This window comes from Echiichthys vipera, assembly GCF_963691815.1.
Source record: "Echiichthys vipera genome assembly, chromosome: 9".
NCBI lineage: Eukaryota > Metazoa > Chordata > Actinopteri > Perciformes > Trachinidae > Echiichthys > Echiichthys vipera.
Genome location: NC_139834.1, coordinates 25,728,959 through 25,753,349, shown reverse-complemented (window position 1 = coordinate 25,753,349; position 24,391 = coordinate 25,728,959). Strand labels below are relative to the sequence as shown.

The following is a 24,391-nucleotide window of genomic DNA, read 5'->3' as shown; positions in this document are numbered from 1 at the left end:
CAGAATATGATCAGTCTGGAGAGGAGGACTGATTTCATCCTCAATAACTTGAATTGCTGAATCTGACAAAACCAAAAACACAGGTACGGTATCTACAACTTGTTAGAGATAGAGCACACTCAAGTGGTATCTCTGTGACGCCCCTTTATTTGAAAAGTCACCAGCAACTATGGCTTTAGTTCTGAGATTTGTTGGATGGTTCTCTGGGATCTTATTTCTGGTTTCTGTCAGATCTACAACCAACTCCAAAATTTGGGTCTACCAGTTCAGAGGGAAATGTACTGGAGTGAAGATATTTAATTTAAAGTGACCCACATCTCTTCAAGCATCTGTTTCATAGATTAATAATTGTAAATGATTTACGTCAGCGTTGATACTGATGCAGTCCATATATGCATATGTGTATATCCATCATCGTCGTCTTTTCACATTAATACCATAAAATCAAAGCATGAGCTGTATGTGACAGAAGGAAACTGGGGCATTTTCTTATCTTGGCATTATCTCCATGGAAAGATTATTTCATGTCAAAAAGACTGTCATTACTGAGTTATACCAGTTTAAACATCTGGATCATATTCTTTTCCACCAATCTTCCCCCTCCTCCTCTGACGCTCTGACTTTGACCCACTGGATTTTCTTTTGGACACCGATGGCTGAATACATTGAAGTCAGGTTGTTTTGGTGCTGGACGGTATAACCCTTTTCATTTCCTGTATGATAGGAATTTTAGCTTCAAAAGGCAACTAAATATATTATATTGTGTTGCCGCAAAGAGTGCTACGGTTGGGATAAGCTGTGAGTGTATAAAGGGGGAAGCGTATTTAACGTGTACTCTTCTTACCAGCGGTTATAACTTTGAACACGACAGTTCATAATAATAATAAGTTGTAACAGTCTTACGCCAGGAGCCCAAGCAATAGGCTGCATTGGGGTTTTTTTCAATGTTTTTTTAGAGCTTTAGCAGTCGAGGGGTAAAAACTGTTGAGCTTATGCTGAAAATAGATCTCATGGAAGGGCATGTTGTCACCAAAACCATTATTCATCCACTGTTGACTGCTGTTAGCATTACAAACTCTCATGGCAATTCAGGAGGTTTTGACCTGTCTTGACCTGATGTGGTGCTTTTTTTTTTTTTCTTCGAACAAAAAAAATCTCATATTATTCTCATAAACAACATAAATAAACTACAAAATAAATATAACATTTCACTTATCAGGTCCTACCCCTTTTGAAAGGTCATGCTGTCACTTAAAGGCCATTATCCTCTGGAGATGTTGAAGATTCATAATATTATGACAATAAAAATGGCCAACGCAGGTCCCCACTCGTCTGACCCAGTCACAGTGTCTCAGAATGCGATCTTGGATATTATTCTAATAGTTTTACCAGTTTGTTCTCCGGGTAAATGTGCTGTGACCAGAATTTGGAGGCTGTACATCTGTTGGCAGATTTGTCAGGGTCAGTGTCTGGAGCATGAGTAATATTTATTTGCATGTATATTGTTACATGGGAGGTCATTGGATAAGCTCATCTCTTCACCTGTCAGGGTCCAAAAATGGATGAAAGGGTGGATATTCCCTCTTGCTGCATCTGTTGTTATGGCTAGAAACAGATGACTTTTCCCCCCACACAACTAAAGAGTTACTGCATCACTGCTGCCTCACTTAGCTACACTGATGCCCGTTTGTGGGCTGTAAAGATACATGTAGCTATCTGTCACCGCTATTAATCTAGACCTGGTGAAGGCTGGAATAATAAAAGATCCAATGCTACCCTCTTTAGCTCGAGGCTCATTGCTGAGCTGTTTTGTCTAGAATCTAATGGGAGACAAGTGGTGCAGCTGAAACTGTACTCCTGCAGAAGGCCAGTGAAACACTGAATGCCAGACGTCTGTATACTCAGATGCCTTGTAAAATCCAATCGCTCTGTATAAATAAATGGAAAGACTGACCCCATATGCACTGCCTGTCACAAAACACATTAATAAAAATACTCATTTAAAAAATAAATATGCATCGTTAATGTTGAAAAGACCACCACTGTCGCTTGGTTTCTTTTAAGAAATACATAAAATTGTGCTCACTAATTTTGGGCATGACTGCTGCAACCCTCATGTGGCACTTTAGATTCTCCTGTACTTATGGGTGATCCTGAAGTGGCTCATTACAGATCACATGCACATCCAAAATTTTAGGGTAAAAGTGGGAATTACTGGGTGTTCAGACCAGACAGTTTGGAAGTAAAAGAAAGGTTAGCCTGAGCAAGTTGGTGTGGGTGAGACATGATCCAGGAAAGCTGCGTTGTAAAGGTTTACCAAAATGCTTCACAGCTTTTTAAAATACTATAGGACAGCAACTCTGTCATCTTATCTTCAATTTCGGTGATTGCAAAGTGAATTGAAGTACTAAGTGCCGAAGTACTAAGCCCACACCAAATAGACATAAAAAAAATCAGTGGTGACGAATGCTGGTTCTTGTGTCGTCATCTGTGTCAAACATTGGACTTGCACTAGCACACACATTCAGGGCCTTAACTCATCATGTTCCAACAATCGGGAATATGAGCTTACAATGATGTTGCATTGTGCCAAAAATTGACGTGCTAATATGTTCAAGTCCTCTGCTGAACTGGAGGGTTTCAGGTTCAAGTCCCACGTACGGACCAAGTATGTAGGTGAACTGCTTTCGGAGCGCCCCTCGCTCTCATATCTCTCCATTTAATATATGTATAGATCATTTTTGCATGTGTAATGAATAAAAACAGTGAAAAAAAAATCCACTATTAATATAATTAATTAATATATTTTAATGTACTCTTCTTAGTAAAGCTCATACATATCCTGTACTTAATGTAATTAAATCTGTAACTGTAGCTGACCTATTGTAGTGCTTTGGTGTCTACTTTTGTTTAAACCCCAAGAAATATGGAAAAAATTACTTTATTTGCCAACATCAACATCGTACTGTTTCTCTTTTGGGTTAATTTCATTCTTGTGTTGGCATTATGAGGTAGTTAATTATCCCAAAACAGGAATAGTATGATGTTTATGTTGGCAAATAAAGTTATTTTTTCCATAGTTCTTGGGGTTTTAACAAGACTAAACACACCATGGCATAGTCATCAACTACTGCAATCCAGCTCTGTTGTATTAAGAAATAAAATAAAAATCCTTTTTCGATTTGTTGTCCACTGCTATAATACAGGTCGGTGCCAGAACTGACAGGAGGTCAGCAAGCCAAAAGCAACAATATCAGCTCTCCGCTCCCATCAGCCTATTATTGTTGTCAAACTTTATAGCCAGAAACAGAAGCACTTTCAGCTGCATTTAGTGTGAGCAAGGAGGTGTTGATTTATTTGGAGTGCAGGGGGGTCTGGGATGCCATAACTCACTGTTGATATTCTCAAACTTACACACTGGAGAATAATTGCCTGACTAATGGTCTCTGGTTGTCATAATGGCATAGCCATCTGTCCTACATAATCACAAGGCTGACAGTGCTGTCCTCACACAGTAAGTTAAAGTCAAAATCTGTGGTCCAAAACAAGAGTTTCCTCTTCCCCATAAATCACACTTCTAGTATTTAATTTTCTATGTATTTCATTTTAATTCAGGGCTACATACTCATACTCTTAAGCTATGTATGCTATTATTTCTCAAATGTATATGGTAGGAAAAATTGGGCTCTAATTAAGGGACCAATATGTTGATTTTATTAGATATTTCTATGCTGTATTAAATTTGGATAATGCAGTGGCTCGTGTTGAGAGCTGTTGCCTCAGCCAGTAAGGTGTAGCGTTTACTTTAGCGGACTGGAGGTTAGTGGGATAATGACAATAATAACAAACACCTGGTGTATATAACTTTGTCATATTCACATCTTTACAAGTTTACAAGGACTATCTCAATGCACCTTTTTTAAAAAGTCTGACCATAATATGATGGCTTGTGCAATATTGAGAGCATCAAAGGAGATATAGGGTTTGTCCTTAACGTTTGATCCAAAGAAGCTGTAATTTTCAGCTGTATTTAGAGGGAACCTTTGGAACAGGCGGATTTTGAAGAACAGACGCAGCCTATACACGATGTGATACTGTGTACCCTGCTTCCATCTAAAGCATCTCAGCATGTCAGTAAAAATGTGAATCATGGTTTTATGTGTCAAGGGGTGCTACTTGTTTCAGTGTGAGGCGCTTAACAGTGATTTTTTCAGGGTAAAGTTATTCAAAAAAATATAGCCAAGACGTCTGTTTTGTTGCACACCATGCAGCCATTTGTTCCTGAAAGCGTTTCATGATAAATTTATAGCGAAAATAATGAAATTTCCCTGTTGTCTCTTCCTCGTAGCCGACTACAGCACCAGTGAGATGCTAGTGAACATGGGCAACCTGCCCTTGGATGAGTTTTACCCTGCCGTGGCAATCGTCACTCTGATGCGCATTCTGAGAGACCCTTCACTCTCCAACCACCATACTATGGTGGTCCAGGCTGTCACCTTCATCTTTAAATCTCTGGGCCTCAAGTGTGTCCAGTTCTTGCCACAGGTCATGCCCACTTTCCTCAATGTCATACGGGTCTGTGATGCCAGTATCCGAGAGGTAGGTAGCACTACAGAATAGAAGGAAAGAGGCTGTCTGGGTGATTTGTTATCTTGTTTACTTTTGGTTTATAACATCTCCTTTTCTTTCTGTGCTCGTTTTGTTCTCCAGTTCCTCTTCCAGCAGATGGGAATGGTGGTATGCTTTGTGAAGATCCACATCCGCCCTTACATGGACGACATCTTCACCCTCATCAGAGTGAGTAACTGTGTCAACACCCCCCCCCCCCCCCCCACACACACACACACACACACACACAGTAACACACACAGTAACACACACAGAAACACACACACAAACACACACACAACTCTAATCCCTTAACACTGATCATCCAGCCGCACTCATTTTCCCGTGAGTCAGGCAAACAGCTGCAAACTCTTAATTGCACTCAGTTGTGCTCTCCACTTCTCTCATTAGGAGTAATGTGCTCAGGGCCCCTGGATGAAGTCTGGCCCCATGTCACACAGCAGTACACATCATGTGTGGTGTGGTACTTACAACAAGATTAAAGAGGCTGTGGGACTGGAAGAGGGAGAAAAACATGTTATTTGGATAGTGTTAATATAGTTCGCCTTTTAGTTTGGCTCATTGTTTCATTCCCCCTTATCACATGATGTGGAACACCTGCTATAGCCATAGTCCTTGCACTTGCACAAACACACTTGTCTAGCACATAATCATATAGCAAGGCACAAAATATCATATGACTGTCCTTGTAGCATTATCTCGGTAACACTGTTACCGGCACCTTTGCGACGGCAGAAACTCCTCTTGAAGAAAGTAATTGAGAGAACCGGACCACTGCGCCTCAAGTGCCTCTGAGTTAATAAATGGCGAGTGAAACAAAGAATCTATTCAGTTTTTCTCCAGCTCAGCTCTTGCATCCAGATGAGGGGGCTGGAATAGCCATTCAGGATGTACATTCACTTGCTTTCTAGTCAGCTGCCACAAGCAGGGAAAGCAGGAAGTTGGGGGCTGCTTCAAACCTCTGGTCACTGACAAAACACCTCCGCCAGATCTCACAGCTGAAGCCCATTGACTGATTGACGTATTGCGTGACTTTAAGTCTTCCACCTTAACTCTTCCACCTTAACTCTAGTTGCTATTATCCCTAATGTACACAGTGGCCATGCCTAGATTTTCCAAAACGGTGTCATAAGCCACACAGACATGATGTCAGTCCCAGTTGACAGGAAATTGTCTCCATTCCTCGCCATCGAGTATCGTGACAGTCCTCTCTGCCTCTGGCACGTGAAAGCTTTGCATTTCCAGAGAGAAATCTGTGCAAATGTCTCTCTCACTCAGCTCACTGATGGAAAGACATTTTAGACCAATTCTTCAGACCCACACAAGCACTATACAAGACCAAGATGGATGGCATAGTGCTTTGTACTAAGTTCTTTTGATGTACCCTCTAAATATAAAAAAATATATATATATTCAGAAGTTGGACTTGCGTGAAGGTCCCTCTAATTGGTACAATCCAACTCACAACAGTCACATCTGTCTGTTAGATTAGGGATTATTAGTTTTGTGCATTTTGTAAGATAACACTGAAGAGGATTTTGGCCATGGGATCCTCTAACTTCCTAATATTATTTAATTGTTATTCAATAGGTGGCAAAGTGGGAGAGAGGTACTCATAATCTTGCATTTCTATAGTGCGCATTTGCCTGATAGTATTGCAATCCCTTTTTAGAGCTGTAAAATAGCAGGATGTGTTTCACTTGTGTGCTATAGAAGGCAAGAACCGTATTCTTTATCGTGTTTTGAAGAAATACTGCATATGATTGTAATTCATGCCGACATCTTATGTTCTGTCCTGTAGGAGTACTGGACACCAAACAATCCCATGCAGAACACCATCATCCTCCTGATCGAGCAGATTGTGGTGGCTCTGGGTGGAGAGTTCAAGCTCTACCTGCCTCAGCTTATCCCACACATGTTGCGTGTCTTCATGCACGACAACAGCACCGGGCGCAGTGTTACCATCAAGGTCAGTGCAAGGTGGCAAGATCAGATGACAAATGACAAAAATCACCAATCCTTCGGTGTGACTGGTTAAGTGTGTCTCATTATTTTCCTTAAATGTAAAAGTTTGTGATTGAGGTGCACACCAAAGGGTTCCCCATTCAATACAAAGAAAGTGGCTGAAGAAAAGCTGCTGTTACTCCTAAATTTATTCACAATTCACATTTTCTTTTGGAGTAAAACAACATTTTTGTTCATGATAAGATGAGAAATAGAATATTCAATACAGCTCCATGTGTGAAAGTGAAAGTACCATCATAAAAATCAACTGTTACATTTGATGTTAAACATGCCAGATTTGTGTATAGATTAATCTATTGCAGCAGTAGAACTTACTGAATGTATCAGGCAAGAAGAAACCGAAACATAAATATTGAATTTAAAAAATAAATACAATAAAGATTTAACAAATTGAGCGGTTACAGCAATGGATCCAGTGAGGCTGGAATTTAAATTGTGGTCACAGAGCTGGAAGAGCTTTAAAAAATGTGCTTCCAGAACCCTCAGATGTGGATTAAGAAATATAAATATTGTTTTGAAACAGGTCAATACTGCCATGAATCCTTACGCAGCAGAGTAAAATAAAAACAAAATTCAATTATTGTGGGAAAAAAACAGACTGCCTGCGTAGCCCAGTGCATATATGCAGTGTCATCAGAGAGTGAGTGTACTTTTTAATGATGCGCTCCCTGCATATTCCATCATGATTTAAGTCCTTGGGCAATGTGACATTTTCCATTTTGTACAGTCACTGTCAATTTCTTAGTGTTGCCTTTTACTCAATGTAACCAGTGCTGTCAGTTCAAAGCTTATTTCTATCTCTCTCTTTCCTATCGATATGCATGGCGAATATTCAGTACTGCCTGAAGTAGATACGTTTTTTAATGTTCAGAGAAAGTAGAGAAAAGTAGTCAAGCGTAATGTCCTGACATCAAGCCTCTCTCAAATAAGGTCATCTGCTCCAGGAAAAGCATGCCGGGCACGTCCACAGCAACACACAGCTCCGGTCTAACATGCTGCTGTTCACAACAGAGTAGACAGAGCTTAGTTTTGGTTGTTTTTGTTGTTCATTGCTCCCTAATTTCGTATCACAGTCCTGCTGCCACATGTCGGGCTGTGTTGTGTTTCGTTCAGAAGACTTTATTTGTGTCGCTTGATCGTAGAAAATCCCACTATACACTGGCCGTGAATAGAGGCCGTCAGTCCTCTGCAGTAGTACGGAGACCAGGAAGTGCTAACTAATCAGAGAAGACTGGGCTTATCGGGAGGGGGGATTAAAATAGACAGGCGCTGTAACAGAGCGTCTCAGACAGAGGGTGAATACAGCTGCAGCAGCCATGAGCAGTATGAGAAAAAAAGTGGTTTTCGAATGTTAAAGCATGTAAACATGTTCTAGTAGAAACACAAATACATGTAGGAACCTGAAAAAGAGTATAAAAGATCCCCTTCAACACAATTTCCTTTGTGTACAGTACATCAGTACATCAGATAGCTGCAGGCTTTTGAGTCCTGGGACCATGAAGTTTGAGATGTATTGATGTAGATACAGTTAATAACCTGATAAATCACAATTAGATGAAGGTAAAACAGCTGATGCAATGATCTTAGTCCTTTTGTAGCAAGTGGCTTGATTGCATTTAATCAGATCTAAATGAAAGCAAAGTTTGATTACTGACGTGAGAGTTAAAGGTAGCGCGTGGCGTTCTTGACCACAGCGCTTTGGAACATTGTTTTTATTGGTGGGTCACGTACGAACACAAGCATGCAAGCTCTATGATACACATTCCTGATCACGGTGAAACGCTGTGCCACCAATCAGCACTTGTGACAGAAATGCACTTATAAATGCAGCAATGCACCAGAAAAGACTGCAAGCTAGCATGCAAAGATTTAAACAACACAGGCTATAAAATATTTAGGACATGAAACATTTGTTTTGTGAGAAGGAAAACGATTCTGCACACATTAAATACCAATGTAAAAAATAGATATTCAAACATTTCCGACCAGCCTGATGGCACATTCAGACAGGAATTCACTTCTCATTCATGGAGCAGGGTTCGGATTTCCATCTAATTGAATGGAATTCTGAAACCGCATGATGAAATACAAGCAGCAAAGACGGAGGGATGCTATTTTGCTGAATTCATGCTGAATACATTTGAGCAGGTGAATTGTGTGCCGTATGAATTGTCCAAGCAGGACAAACCCGGTGCAAGAGTAAAGATTATTGACCCATTTAAATACCTTCGTAGTTCACAGAAATATAAGTTAGCTCTAATAGAGAGGAGCTAAAGTTTAGAGCAAATAATACGATAACAATATATGCACGCCCCAGTATAGCATGCCCCCAGATAATGTGTTATGTAACTTTGTTTTAACTTTGACTCTGTACTGATGAATGATGAGAAAATGACATGTTGTGTGTCATATTTCTGGTGGAGAAAGAGCACTAACAGGATTGAAAAGATCATATGTCAGATTTGAGTTGTTATTTGAGTAGAGAACTTAATTTTCCTACTACTGCCAAGAGGAGGGGTGTTTTGAAAGTACTCCTGTCACTCCACACTCTTTCAGAAAGCACAGGAGCTCAGCCCATAGTTGACTTATTGAGGTGCTGGTTTCTGTTTGCGGTTTCCGACGATATCCATCAAGAACATTCAGCTCTAAGCCATTCACTTGTAATACAGCAGTTCAAAGACAGCATAGACCTGTAGCTAACACTCTCTCCTCTTTCAGCAGCCGCTGCCAGTAGTTGTCTGGGTTTTCCCTCAAACCCTAAATCATGGTTATGGAACAGACAGAATCATAAAAAGCACGGCCATCTAGTGCTCTATTCTCTGGTGCTGTTTTATCTCAGAGTGTGCAGTATTAGATAACCCAGCAGCCCACAGTCTGGATAGTCTATAACTCAGGCTGGGGTCTGGAGCTTAATCTTTAGCACAGGATGGGGGTCAGAGAATGGGGGAACTGGGAATAGGGTTACCCTCTAGTCCAAAGGAAAAGAAAAGAAAAACATACTTCCATCAGGAGCTCCCCCCCAGCACACATACACACTTGTACACCTCCACCTCGGCTTCCTGCTGTCTCGCCGTGCGCAATTTAGACGTGGGGGTGGAGGTGCTGGGAAAGAGCGGAAGTGGTCATGGTGCGTGTTGGGGGCCGGGGTTAGTTTATGCACTGCAACGTACGTCATCCTTTAAGACCACCATCTGTCCATGCACGCTCTTCACACATGCTGCCCACAACATGACGTGAACATTAAGATGAAACAACAGAAGCCCTTCTCAACAAACAACCACACAGCCCAGTCAGCCCTGCAACCTCAGTGATCATTTTATGAATTTACAACTATTCATACATGAATTCATGTTTTGTCATGACAGCTTTGAAGCGCATTGGGTGTCGAACCATTAGAAATTAAACAAGGCGATGTATGAATACAAGTTAAGAGACATGTCTGTGCTCTTTAACAGTGAAACCATTTAGAATCCCATTAACCTTTGCATTGGAAACATAAAAATAACATAAGCTCCCATCTCAGCTATGACATACAGTAAATACACTATGCATTATTTTAACTGGCAAGGACCACCAGATTCTGATTAAAAGGTAATTTTGTAATGACTGAGTTGGGTTCCCCCCAATCTTAATTACACAGTGCAAGTTTGGTCTATCAAATCTTGTTCACTTTATCAAACGGTTCAATATAGGGGTGGCATTTTTGGGTAGAGCACACCGTGGTTTTCTCACACTTGTTACCTATGGTTTGGTAGAGCTTAAAATCGCAGTGTAGGGGCACCCAGTTTATATATCAGTCATTTGTTTTATTTGACAACTGTGTTTGTTGTTGTTTTTTTGTTCATATGATTTAATTAGTTTGAATTCTTTGCCAAAGAAAAGATAAAATATAATATAAGATCTCCATTGAGAATCAAACCAGGGTGTTTGTACTGGAGATATACCGTATTTGTAGCTCTACGCCACTGTATTATATTTTAAAGTCCGTGTGCTGTGAAGCGACCTGCATTGCTATAACTGACTCATTCAGTCATAGCAATGCAGAATTTTCCTGGGAGGTTAGCGTGTGCGCCTGCACCATCCTGAAATAAAACACCACCCAGTTTTTCTTTGGGGATTCCTGAAAAAGACCGTTTAACCATAACAGGGTCATTAACATGATCTGCTTGTACGATTGCTGTATTTGGGACTGAGCAGTGTGTGCATTCCTTTGCAGATGCTCAACGCCATCCAACTATTTGGTGCCAACCTAGACGACTACCTGCACTTGCTGCTGCCACCCATTGTCAAGCTGTTTGATGCCAATGATGTGCCTCTTCAAGCCCGCAAGTCAGTGCTCATCATGGTTGTCCCTGTGCTCATGTAGTCTTAGTTTTGAATGTAGTTCAAATTCATTTGTCACTGGATCTCACACAACAGTAAATTCTATCAATTCATCTTTGTTGTATTATCACCTAAATCTGATTATGATTGTGTATATATACAGTACTTGCACCCCAGAAGTATTGTTTTCTTTTTTTTAACTGTACTAACCCTGTGATACCAGAAGGAGTTTCACTGGTCGTCGTCTTAACAGCATAACCTTTTTATGTGCACTGTTAAATCCCTTGGAGCAGGCAGTGTGTCTCTCTCCTACTGATGTTTATGTGAAACTGAGTATTTTGTGTTGATCTGTTTTTCCTCTGTGGCTCAGGGTTGCCTTGGAGACACTGGATCGTCTGACAGAGTCCCTAGACTTCACAGACTATGCTTCCCGCATTATCCACCCGATTGTTCGGACACTTGACAGCACGCCTGAGCTGCGCCCCACCTCTATGGACACCCTGTCCTCACTCGTGTTCCAGCTGGGGAAAAAGGTAGCTGTAGCTGTCCCCAGGGCTCCCTTTAGATGTAGCTAAAGACTGCTTCCAGCCTCCCTACTGCTGGCTTCATGTGAACAGCATTTCGGTAACCCTCCACCCCCTCCAGTTTTTATTACTTCCTGCCAGACTGCTGATGTCATTGAACGTTTGGTGGCGGGGGGTGGTGTTTTTGAGAGTGGATGAGGTCACGTTTGCCCCTCTTGAGCCGTCTCCTCCCTTATCCATAAAGCCTCACCACGTGCAGCCTCGTCTGGCAACAAACGTGCAAGGAAAGCTTTTGATCTGAGGCCCACTGTGGTTAGGGACAAGTGTAGGTTACCCAGTTATTTGGCTTCTGGCTTCGTAGGTAGCCAGACTAAACCACAGAAAGCACGCATACACCCTTTTATTTACTCTTTTTCCCTCTCACCTTGTTTTCAGTACCAGATCTTTATCCCCATGGTAAACAAAGTGATGCTGAAGCACAGGATCAACCACCAGCGTTATGACATACTCATATGTCGCATTGTGAAGGTGAGTCATTCCCAAGATATACAGGTATTCTCAAAAACATAATAAAGCAATTTATACTATACACGTTTCCAACATGTCTCCTAAATGAATTGCCTCTTGCCCAGTCAGGCCCGAGCATTATAGCCCTTCATGACACAGAGTAACTGCACATGGTCAAGCAATAGATTACATAATCACAAATAAATAAAACATTTGGTATGTACAATGCATCATAAGCTAATCACTACCAAGCAATGTTTATCAACAGTTCTCCCTCAGGAAGGAAATGCACTTCTACATTCATGGAACATGTTTTGAGACCTGGCTCAACAGTTTGTCTGTGGGTGGGCTGTGTGTGTGTGGCTGTTGTAGGGCTACACTCTGGCTGAGGAGGAAGAGGACTCTCTAATCTTCCAACATCGCCAGCTTCGTGGTAACCAAGGTGACGCTCTGGTCAGCGGGCCGGTGGAGGCAGGGCCTATGAAAAAGCTTCATGTCAGCACTACCGCACTTCAGAAGGTCAGGGGAGATAATAAAGATTTCAAAACTGTTTTCTGATTTATAGTTTCATGGTGAAACGTAACACACAAGTTCAGTTTGTTTCACTGGCATGCAGTTGTTGACTGTAGGTTTTGTGATTGTGTACACAGCTCTGTGTTCAAGCCCATAGGTTACTTGTAGTGACATTTAAACACCAAATGAGGCAATCTTTTGTTTTGAATGCTGTTGCATTCAAAACAAAAGATTTATGTCTGCATCTCAGCCAGATCATCCCACACACACACCTGTGACACTCTGGTCTGGTCTGGTGAAAAGTGTTGCTCCCACGTAGTTCCCAGTGACTTCATAGATGGATGATTTTTCTCTCTTCACAGGCTTGGGGTGCCGCTAGGAAGGTGTCCAAAGATGATTGGCTGGAGTGGCTGAGGCGCTTGAGTGTCGTCCTGCTCAAGGAGTCATCTTCCCCAGCCCTGCGGTCATGCTGGTCACTGGCCCAAACCTACATCCCTCTCGCCAGGTACACCACTTCTTTCGAGTCTTCCTCTCCAGCTCACTTCCTCCTCCCTCCATTGTGTCTCCTACAGGCATCCAGCAGCCGAAGTGCACTGCTCCAGGAATTTGATCGCCGCCGTTGAATTATATTAATTAGAAATAACAATTTTATTAAATTAAATATTTTTTCGTTTTTCTAACCAGAGGAGAGTGGTCTCCGTCCGTGTCCTAACAGAACGCAAGCATCAGACTATTGCAAAGCTCCCACACACACAGACAGGCACACAGACAGACAGGGACACTCATTACTTCCTCACTTATCTAGCCTGTGGAGCAACAACAACACATTCACTAAGGTTTTGTAGTAAAATGAGAAGGTCTCTTTTATTTAATTAATTATTTCAACTTTATGAATCAGCTGTTCTTCGTCCATCATGGCGCTTTCAACGTGTGCAACGAGAATAACAGTTCAGCTGCGTCGCTCGTTGCCAGATAGTAAAATCAGAAGCAATGTGCCCAAACTAATTTGACCGCTGACACTAGCTCGTGTCGCATGCTGTCAGGACACGTGTATCTGCTGATCAGATTTTATCCTTCGCTGAAGAGAAAACAGCACTGCAATTTCCAGTGTCGCACAGTAAAAGAACAGTAAATGCAATCACTTGATTGGAACACGTGACTGACTATCCCTTATTTTTAGAATGGCAGTCAAAATGAACACTCGGTAATATGGTTCACTCATAACTGCTTGTTTGTCAAATCACGTTTTAATTTCCAGTTGAGTAACTGCGCACAAAAGAAAAGAAAAGGCCCAGGTTTTTTTCTCGCGTGCGTGCTTCACCTCCGTTGCTACAACTCCATCCTAGGGGAAACACTGCCGCCTATTCCTTTAATTTATATTTTCTTGTCTCAGTTTTTCCCATAGTCCACATCCATGATAGACAACAACAGCTAAAGACATTTACAAAATCGCCATATTAACGCAGATATATAAAATAATTTGAAGCTCTGTCTTTGCACTTTGCACAGCTAGTGTTGGGTACAAAACCTTCCAGCTTGTTATACAGTGATCCTTTTGACAAGCTATAAAAATAATCTTGCTACTTAATAATGTATTGGTCTTCGAAATTCAGTTAAAGCCAGCTGCTGTTATTATATCGAAATTTGAATATCGTGTCACGCATTTTGCTTTTTCTTTAGTAAATGTGTAAATTCTGTTACTGTTGTCCACAGGGATCTGTTCAATGCAGCCTTCCTGTCTTGTTGGTCTGAGCTGAGTGAAGACCAGCAGGATGAGCTCATCCGCAGCATTGAGTTAGCTCTTATCTCCCAGGACATTGCTGAGGTCACACAGACTCTGCTCAACCTGGCAGAGTTCATGGAGCACAGTGACAAGGTAAGCGTTGAACTGCAGCAGCTACATTAAACCACCGAATCATTGTAGTTTAATGTACTGTGCAATTTAGACTGAAGCTCACCTCATGTTTTATTAGGTAATCTTACGTGAAATGTTCTTAATTGAAGGTTTGATATTAGGTAGTGCATTTTAAAGAGGTGATAAACACAGCTTTTCCAGCCTTGTAGAATTTATCTTAAACGGCCCATCATAAATCTACGGGGGTTATTTGTACCATACCATACCATACCTAAATTAACTTCCAGTCTGTTTGTGGAACAAAAAGTGGATGCCAATTGGATTTGCATGTTATTACATGCACTGCATGATGTTGAAATACCAATTGTAAATAGGCTTTACTTGGGTCTCCAGCTGGCAATTCAGTGGTTTTCAGACCTCATCTGTTTCAATGTGGAAACAACGATGGTTGTTCACTTGGCTCTTTTCTTTTTATGACTTTCTTTGTCATCAACATTACTTCACACTAAGTTGTGTGTGAAGGTATTCATGGCTTTGAGTTAATGCATCTGCTAGAAAATTCAAATGATGAACCAAAGGAAAAACAGAGTATATGATTGCAAAACACAGAACCTACATAGAGGCGCTCAGATAGTAAATGTATTAATGCAAAAACAAGTCTCATTTGCCAATCTTACAATTCAATACATCGTCACCATGTGCCATTAGCAACTATGATGTTGGCACAGTCCAGGTGGTCTTCAGTAGATAAACAGCAGAGTAGAAGGTGTTATCTAAATGGATTTTGTGTGGTAGGTTTGAAGTTAATCCAAACCGTCAGATAAAAGTAGCAATAAGAGAGCTAATCATAAAACATTCCGACTAAGGTTGTTAAAAGTGTTGACACTTAATAAGCCTGTGAATGTTCTCATTGGTCCAGGTCATTGTTATCCCCAAAGCAATTTCAGTCAAAAGCAACTGGATTTGGTTAACCTCTCATCCAAGAGGCATCTGACCAGTCCCAGCCTGGTCCTGGTCCTGGTCCAGTCCCAGCCTGGTCAGATGCGTACACGAACTGATGAAGCCTCTTGGATGAGAGGTGAAACGTCTTCCTAGACAAATACCCAAGTCTCGTTGCTTTTGACTGAAATTGCTTTAGGGCTTGTCACTTAATACTTTCTCAATCCCTAATGTTTAGGATTATTCAATATCCACATTTAATAGTATTGAGGCTTTCAAAGCTATACAAAAAAGGCAGTCAGTACTTTCAATCCAAGGCTTCACAGATGATACAATGGAAAAGAAAATCAACTGCGTGCAGGTTGATAATACATTTTTGAGAAAATAAAGAATAAATAAAAAATAAAAAATAAATAAACATCATGTTCAGTAGCAGTCAATTGTTGACCGTTTAAATAAAGATTAAATAAAAACAAATAAAATAGCTAGATAGAACATTTTCAGTACAAGTCAGTTATCGACCATTCAAATAAAAAATAAAATAAAAAGCTATATGATCAACAGAGAAAGCCTTTCAAGATGGCACTTTCTCACTAGTCCACTGTTTGACCACACATGTTGAGCTAATTAGTGACGATACTGTTATGTTGAGGGCAGAGACCGTCATGGCTGGGTCATAATATAGCATTTCAGCAGGGTTACCACCAGCTGTGCGGCTGCAGCAGAGTCCTATTTTGGACCAGTGGAAAAAAGGGCATCTGTTATGTGTAGGATACCAGACACCCTTCTGCACGTTTACTCAATTGCTACATAAAACTACCTTATTTCTGTCACTCACAGTAATTGCGTTATAATGTAGTTGGATACAGTCAGAGAGACTTGAACTGTTCTATTGATGTTGCAAACATTACTAATTGCCGATAGAGGATGTCCCAGACAACTGTTCATTCAAGTTTCATTTGATTAGGGAAACAACTTTGGTTGTTTTATACAAGTCTAATTAATATTTGTTCCCTTTTTCCAGGGGCCTCTGCCCCTCAGAGATGATAATGGCATTGTACTGCTTGGCGAGAGAGCTGCCAAATGTCGTGCCTACGCCAAGGCCCTGCACTACAAAGAGCTAGAGTTTCAGAAAGGTCCTTCGCCTCTCATCCTGGAGTCTCTTATCAGGTAGGCAGTCTGAAAACCCTCAGAAGCAAACTCCCTGATTCCCTGCTCTGGTTCCAGCTGTGACCCGAGGCAAAATGTTTTTAGGTTCTCTGTCTGTCAGCAGCACCTCCTAGAAACTCCTGGAGTGAGTTTATTCAAATTTTCCACAAATGTCCACTTGGGTTCAAGGATGAACTGATTAGGTTTTGGAGGTCAAAGGTCACTGTGAGATCACAAAACACATTTTGGTCATAATTAAAGAATTCCTATGCAATTCATGACAACATTTCACATATAAGTATAGAAGTGATTACATTTAAATCCCATAGGTCAACTTCACTGTGACATCATGATGTTTCTGTCCATTTTTCAACGCCATAACTAAGGTACAGATACAAATCTTCAAAGTGTTCGTCCGTCTAATTCTATAGAACTTTTGTGCTGCTGTTAAGGATGGGGATCAAAAGCAGTTCCATTTTAAAGATGATTTTTGAGGCAGTTTTTCAAGCCTTTATTAAATAGGACAAACAGGAAATAGGTTGAGAGAGAGAGAGAGAGAGGGGAAGGCATGCAGCAAGGGCCGCAGGTCGGAGTCGAGCCCGTGGCTGCTGCCTCGAGGACCTTTTATTTACCTTATAGTAGAATCAAATAAACATTTAGCTTCCTCAAAGTCAGGAGTTTCTCGTAATAAATAATTTCCTGGTAACTTCAGTGTCACTGGAAAGTCTCTTTATGCTGGTGTAAATTCATCTTTGTCACAAAAACTAGGTTTGACAGGTGCCTCTGGGATTGCATTAGAAGTTATTGCTTAAAGACAAACATTTGACTCATCTCAGTCAATTTTTATTCTCATAAATACACAAAAAATGATATTACACAAATCCTCCCATAGGCTTTTGATACCATCTGTCATCTTTTCCATCCCCTTTTCTCATCCTTCTTTATTTCTATGCCTTTGGCATGGCATGGAGAAATCTGTTTTCCAGGCATCTAATTGGACGCTTGCCTCCTTTTCATCTACGAGTGTCTGGACTTGTGTTTCTCAGGGGCCTGTTTTCAATTTCTCAGGAGCCTTGATGATGATGAATGATGGGAGCCGGCACTCTGGTGTTTTCAATATTGCCATCTGGTTCTCACCTCTCCAGGATTTCCCATAAAAGATCTAGAGGCTGGTGTGCAAAAGGCCCTACGTAAAACTGGCTCTACTATGTCACCGCTGTGAAAAACCTGTTCATATCTGATGCACTTTTTGATGATGATGATGAGGAGGCATCGTCACTGCTGTTTGAGTACTTGATGAGTCATGGTGTTTGTAGATGAGTTTGCAATTCTTTTGGGGGTTGTTTTTTGTATTCTCTAATATGGAACTTGAGTTAAAATTGAGGGTAGATGATATACTCATAATAGCAAGCATTTTATGAGTTGTAACTGGTACGAATAAAGTGTTAGGGATTTTACGAAAATCAAAATAAGTAGTTTGTGGTCTGACACTCTGACCCCACAGCTTTGGTTAGAGCCAGGAAATTGGTCACATTTTCCCCGTTTTTCCCCAACAACGGAGGAACATTGTTAATTGAGCATTTGGCCTGTGGTGTTATTGGTACATCATGCAGTGTCTTTAAATTGAACTGGATTAGCAGCTTGTTTTTGTTAAATTCCGTTGAACTTTCACAATCTCTATTGGGGTGAAAACTGTGTGATAGCAATTATAAAATCTGTGTAAAGGAGTAGAGTAACAATGAATTTAGTGGTTCCATTGCCACTGTAGAGACTTTAGCTGGGCTATGTTGCATCTGGACCATGCGTTAATAATATATGTATGGCCATAATGTTACCAGAGACTATGGAATTGCTTGGAAATGTAAATAATGTCTAGTATGTTTAGATGTATAGAGGGCTGGAAATTGTTAATCAAAATCCCATCTTCTGCTAGCCATGCAGGGTGGCTTTTGTGCATGATTTTACTCCCTAAATTGATCCAATGCATGAATAGAAGGGGGGTGGACACAATAGCAGGAACACATGTACAATGTAACGCAACCCAGTAGACACGCAATGTACTACCTTTGCTAACCTTAGGGTGTTCCACTTCTGCTATGATTGAAACAGGTGTGTGGATTACACCTGTCTGAGAAAAAGAACACCTCATACACATTATTAGTATTAAGACACATAGACATACACAGACATATAATACTGTGTATATACCTGTGTATATATACTGTATATTTATATTACATACTATATAAAGGTTTATGTAAATGTAAATAGCAGGATAGCTATATAATGTAATTAAGTTCAACTAGGCCATTACAATATTTGGATAGTCTTTAGATACTAGAATCCATTTCCGCACTATAGTGTCTATGATTTAATACCCATCAAAGAAGCCCAGTGGTCAAGTCAGATTCACCTTTTACATAAATATCTTCATCAAATAATAACTACAACTTCTGACTACCTGCCTGAACTAAAGTTTAATCATCCATAAATGCAAATATAAATTCCATTTACAGCACTTGGGTTTTCAAGGTGAAGCATGCTAGTTATTAGAATCGTGTTGTGTGTTCAACTGACCTCAAAGGTGCACTTACACCACCCAACACTGTTCAAGGTCTGCGTTTGTCACTGGGGCACAAGTTTGAATACTTTGAAAGCTTAGAATAGAAAGACCTGGTCATTTGTCACCGTCCAAAGGTCTCCTTTTGGTGTCCTTCATTCCACTGCCACTGCCACTGTAATTTCTTCTAAAGAGGAGAGATAAACGTCCAGCTTTAATTAGATGTTTACTCTGACTGGATGCGTCATCTGGTAAAAGAAAGAGCATTTCACTCAGCCTACCACTAGGGTTGTATAGGCAACGCTCCCTGTCTGTAGGCATTTGAATGATCTATGGAGTTTTTTGTTGGTTCAAGGAAATGCTGTTATGGTTGTCAAGGTAGTAAACCTATAGACATTTAACTCAACAGCAGTATAGAGTTTGTGTGTGGTCTTCATTCCTGCAGTTGGCTTAGGTGCCCTTGGACCTTTTGGCCAGGATGTCAGTAGCTGACCCACGAGTCAGAGGTCAGTGGCTCAAGGCAAATATGTTGCTATTTTTGGACATGAATGGACACAGGACCCCGCTTTGCCTTTTTGACTTCCATTGAGTTTGTGGCATCTCATCTGTGAGAGGAATGGAAGAGGAATGGAAGAGAGGAATGTTGAACCTATTTGAGACTTGTTTTTTTTTCTTTTAAAAAATATGTTTATTTTCTATCACATAAAACAACATAATTACAGAGCTGTACACATTTTACAAATAACATATTTCCATCATCAATGGTTTGGGTTTTACAATAAAATGCAACGTAGTTAATAGGAAATACCTTTGGTGGGTAATCCCATTCCAGCAACTCACAACTTTTAATTAGTTCTTAGCAGTCCTTAATGATTTATGCGCTAACCAGACCACTCTGGACTGATTCTTGCTACTATCCATAGATGGCTTGTGTTAACTAAAACGTATATTCTAGTGCTTTCAAGACAAATGAGAGAAGGAATCAAAACCCAGTCACCCGTACGGGTCAGTGGTTAAGAGCATCTATCAAAGCCTTTGAAAAATAAAATATTTTACTGATAAATACACAAAATTAACTACAATTTACAATCAAACACGGCAAAATCATTACTCGTTCATGTGACTGAAACTTAACCAGACCATCACAAACTACATTTTCCTTATTTCCTTATTCCTTTCGCAGTCAGGGGAAAGACACATGTTGGTTGAACAGGTATTAGTGAAATCTCGCAGCATTCATGCGTATGATGTTGGTCCAGGACACACAGCTGAAGCACTTATGGTCGAAAATCCACTGGCCGGACCTTCATCTCCACTTTCTTGAGGGAGTAGTTGGACCCGTGCCAGCCGTACCAAGTGATCCCATCTGCTTTCGTGTTTGTGTGCTGACCGTAGCGGTAAAAAACACCATTCAAGTTTGAGTCAGTGCAGCAGTTGTACCAGTAACCACCTGGAAGGAGTTGAGGCAAAGATGGAAAGATGAGGGTTAACAGGAGTAAAATATGTATCTTGCTCTGAATGACTACATGGATTGTTTGTCTGTGGGTTTTGGTGGCTCACATAATTTACCTTTGCGTAGGGAAGCGCAGTGATCCACACATTTGTCGTTGTCCTTGTTGTTGGTGCTGAAGTTGGTGTTGTTGTGGTAGCGCAGGGAGTCTCCGGCGTTCCCACTGTAGTTGGCAAGGAAAAGCTTGTAGCTGTTCAGCTCATTACTCACAGTGAAAAAGCCATACTCTGCATAGCGTGTCTCTCCTTCCCAGTCCTGCAATGGAAAATACATAACATGATATAGAGAGGGACAATTATAGAACCTGGGAGTATTGGCTCTCATGGTCTGTCTCTAAAGCGTCTCTAAAAGTTAGTTTGATTTATTAATTTTCTCATGCTCAGTACTCATAGGAACAAATTGGTTCTGTGTTTATGCCCTCTAACTTAAGGCTAATGAAATGGTTTATGCACGCATTACCTTTATTCTTGCTCTTAAGCGTCTCAACCCAAGTTTACATGACTGCCATGTTTTCCAACACGTACCTCCATCTCAATCCTGAGCACACTGGGCTGTCTTGTTAGACGAAAGATGTGGTCGTTGCCCAGCCAGAAGTCTCCGCGGATTGATCCGAATCCATTTTTGTACTGCTTCCAGTCACGGTTGAATGATGTCAGGCCGACTTTGCGCCTTTGGATCAGAGTCCAACCACCTCCATTTGACTCCATATCACAGAAGACCTAAACGTATAGACCAAAATGTTATAGAATGCAGATGCCTGACCATGCTCGACCAAAAATGACTGAAAGAAGACACTGAGGTATAACTTACGCTCAGCTCAGGTGTACCCAGAAACTCATCTTTAGGCAGTTTGTACTCGCCGGAGATCTTGTAGTTCTTGCTGTACAGGGATGCGCAGTCATATATAGCATCTGGAAAAAAAAGAAAACTTTGGTTATGCTAAAACCATATGCAGTTTATAAAAATGTGAATGTCATAAATTCTAGCAGCTTTATGGATATCTGAGTGATTGTGCAGATGAAAAAAGTAACCTTTACCCCCGCCAAAAGCAAAATAGATCAACAACAGAGGAATATGCACAGCATGGCTCAGATTCTTGCTTAGTTCCCCTCTGTTACTTCTGTATGGCGATGCCATTAATTGGGCTATGAGCTCACTATGGAGCACTGAGCTCAATACTTTGAAAAGTCGGTGAAATAGAAAAAAAAGATGGAAACCTTCCACTTCTTCTAATCTTTGCATCCCTTCCTGTTCTACCCTCCTGTCTCTAATTTACTCAAGTTTTTAAGAATAAAGAAGGCCTCTGTGTTCCCTTTGCCAGTGACATGAATGTGGCCCTGCTAGACCACACAGTTAAGGTATTGAAATAATAAACTATGTCATTCCTGGTTAACTTCTCTGCAGCAGCCAGTGCTGATTTGTAGGGTGTTAAAGTTGAGTTGAGATGATTTGGCTTTGATGGAGCTCTTTATTGACAACCCTGCAGATGGGACTCCTGCCCCAAATTAATGCTTTTGACTGCTGTTGGGCAGCTCAGATAAGTGTGTGCACTGTAATCTATCCCACTGCAAATTCATAGCAGTTTTTATGAGACCCATGGAGCAATGGACAAAGGTGATTATAGTTTTTCCACAGCTAAAATAAATATATGTCTTATGTACAAAATAGTTGGCATATTTGAGTTCTGTTTTGGAAAATGTTGATACTCAGATGATACTCAGAAGTACACAGTTAAAAAATTGGTACTCTTCCCAATAAAAAGAAGACCTCATAATTGATTCAAGATAAAACTGATAAGTGCAAAATTGAGACAGGCTGAAAAGGTTGGTAGACAAACGGTACATTTTAATTTCAGTCAGACCTAAAATCCTGGTCCATGTGTGGAAATAATAGAGTGTAAATTTGACAGCAACTGCTCAACAGGCTGAAGAGTGAAAGAGGGAGGTAGTTTGCATATGAACTCGAGGCACGGATGGGTCTGTTTTACCATGTGTAAATATTTTACAAACTCTCCACGACCATTTTGTTTTTGTAAATTGCTTTCGTGTGACTTCAATTTAGCAAAAATAATTGTTAAACTGCAACTTATTCCTGCTATTTTTGAAATGTTATGACAGTAACCCCAGCAAAGCACACAACTTTGGTTAATATGTAATTTAATTCCTACTCTATGAACAGCTGCTACAAAGAGTAGATGCTCACCTGAGGAAGTCTGAGTAGCAGATTGCAAGGTTTGCAGCTGCATGATCTCCACACGGTTGTTGATCTCGGAGTACTTGCTCTCTGCCTCTGTGACCCGAGCTTCTTGCTGCCGGTTCTGCTTGTCGAGTTCCATTATTTGCCTCACAACGCTCATCAAGTCTGTCTCCTGCTTGCGACTCATCTCCTCGAGGAGACTGGTCAGATTGGCCACCTGAACCTTGAGAGAGCGCACATCATCGCAGCACTGAGCCTTGGGAGGCTTTGGAGGTGCCAGTCTCTTCCTGGGACTCTGGGCCCATGTCTCTGCCAGAAGGAGCAGTGTAAGCCCTAGAGCCACTACGCTTACATTCACTTTTCCCATTTTCTATATAAAAGTTCTAGATTTTCCCAAATCTTTTGATCGCGTACAGTGTTGAGAAGTAGTCGATCCCTGTAGAGGGTCTTTGCTGGAAATATGAAACGGTCAAAAGCTTTGACTGACCAGTTGAGTTGGAGCTCCTCTTTGAACAAAGGCTCACCCAGGCTCGGTCTTATGTCCTCAGTGAAACTCTCCTCTGTTTGAACATCTTAAATATTGTGCATGTGGGTCCTCCCCCTCTCTCCCGGTGCGCGTCAGTAACCGTGCTGACCCTCTCCAACCTTCAGGGTGGAAGACCTTTCCCATCCCTCCTCCCACTCCTAACTCCCCCACTCCTCTCCCCTCTCCCCTCACCTTACTTTCACTCATTCCACAGAGTTTTTGTCCACTTTTCTCCTCTCTTTTTCAGGTGTTGAAGGTTTCTGGGCATTAATGTATTTTGCCTTTGCCTGGAAGGGCAACATATGGAGCTGAGGAAAACGAGGGCTACTGTCTGAATCCGTTGCAATTACAGTTACAAGCCATTTAGTATAGTGTGAAAAAAGCCAACTCTTGAATACTTTAACTATATTTCTTTTAAAGTTATTTAGCTATACAGCAACTTTGTTTCAACATGCATATAGTTGTACTAGTCTTGAGAGCAGTTGTATGTAATTTCCTTACCGTCATCGCACTTAAATTACCCTGTTAATGACAGATTTTACTATATCCTTAGGGCTAACCATTCTTCGGTAAATTTGGTCTTCACATGCCAAGGGACGTGTGAAGTCACTAAGTACTCTTAATTGTAGGTTAACTGTCTATTGATGCTACCCTTTTTGGCAGATGTTGAAACAGACATGTTTTCCACAGAGCCTTTTAAGCATCACATTTCAAAAGGCTGTTGATACAAGGAGAAAGGCTTAGTGAAACCTTCAGGATAGAATTAGGCCAAAATACAGTTTATATTAAAACGGAAAGAATTTGTTCGGGATAGAACAGGAGGCAAAGACTGAATATGCTGTCTACATGTGTAAAGGCTTAAATTTTTGCCATCACACATGTACTGCATTTTTTAAGTAGTTAAAATGGTATACTGTTTCCCACTGGAGAACCACAGAACAACAGAATGAAGTGATATTCTTGTGGCTTTGATGAATAACAGAAGGCTGCTTTATTTCCTCTTCTGTGTTATACCACAGGCAACACTGACATTGGTTTTCATGTTGCATTACCACTACAAAAAAAATATTTAAAAGAACACACAGTAAGCACAGGAAACACTTAAATTTGGCAAATATCCTCGATAATATTCCAT

The 24,391-nt window shown here is 40.8% G+C and overlaps 2 protein-coding genes across 2 annotated transcripts in view; one reads left to right on the top strand and one right to left on the bottom strand.

Annotated features, from left to right (window-relative positions):
- mtor (mechanistic target of rapamycin kinase) overlaps window positions 1–24,391 on the top strand; it is an 88,986-nt gene that overhangs the window by 12,503 nt on the left and 52,092 nt on the right. The window contains exons 19-28 of the mRNA XM_083919474.1: window positions 4,349–4,599; window positions 4,711–4,797; window positions 6,431–6,598; window positions 10,871–10,983; window positions 11,348–11,510; window positions 11,937–12,029; window positions 12,381–12,527; window positions 12,884–13,026; window positions 14,235–14,397; window positions 16,340–16,485. Of these exons, the coding sequence (XP_083775600.1) occupies window positions 4,349–4,599; window positions 4,711–4,797; window positions 6,431–6,598; window positions 10,871–10,983; window positions 11,348–11,510; window positions 11,937–12,029; window positions 12,381–12,527; window positions 12,884–13,026; window positions 14,235–14,397; window positions 16,340–16,485 (1,474 nt within the window). The remainder of the gene's footprint in view (window positions 1–4,348; window positions 4,600–4,710; window positions 4,798–6,430; window positions 6,599–10,870; window positions 10,984–11,347; window positions 11,511–11,936; window positions 12,030–12,380; window positions 12,528–12,883; window positions 13,027–14,234; window positions 14,398–16,339; window positions 16,486–24,391) is intronic.
- On the bottom strand, window positions 19,700–23,268 carry angptl7 (angiopoietin-like 7). The gene is made up of 5 exons (XM_083919605.1): window positions 22,737–23,268; window positions 21,345–21,445; window positions 21,059–21,253; window positions 20,594–20,789; window positions 19,700–20,474 (listed from the first exon to the last, which is right to left on the bottom strand). Exons 1-5 carry the CDS (start codon window positions 23,095–23,097, stop codon window positions 20,302–20,304), a joined length of 1,026 nt encoding a protein of 341 aa, XP_083775731.1. The 5' UTR covers window positions 23,098–23,268; the 3' UTR covers window positions 19,700–20,301.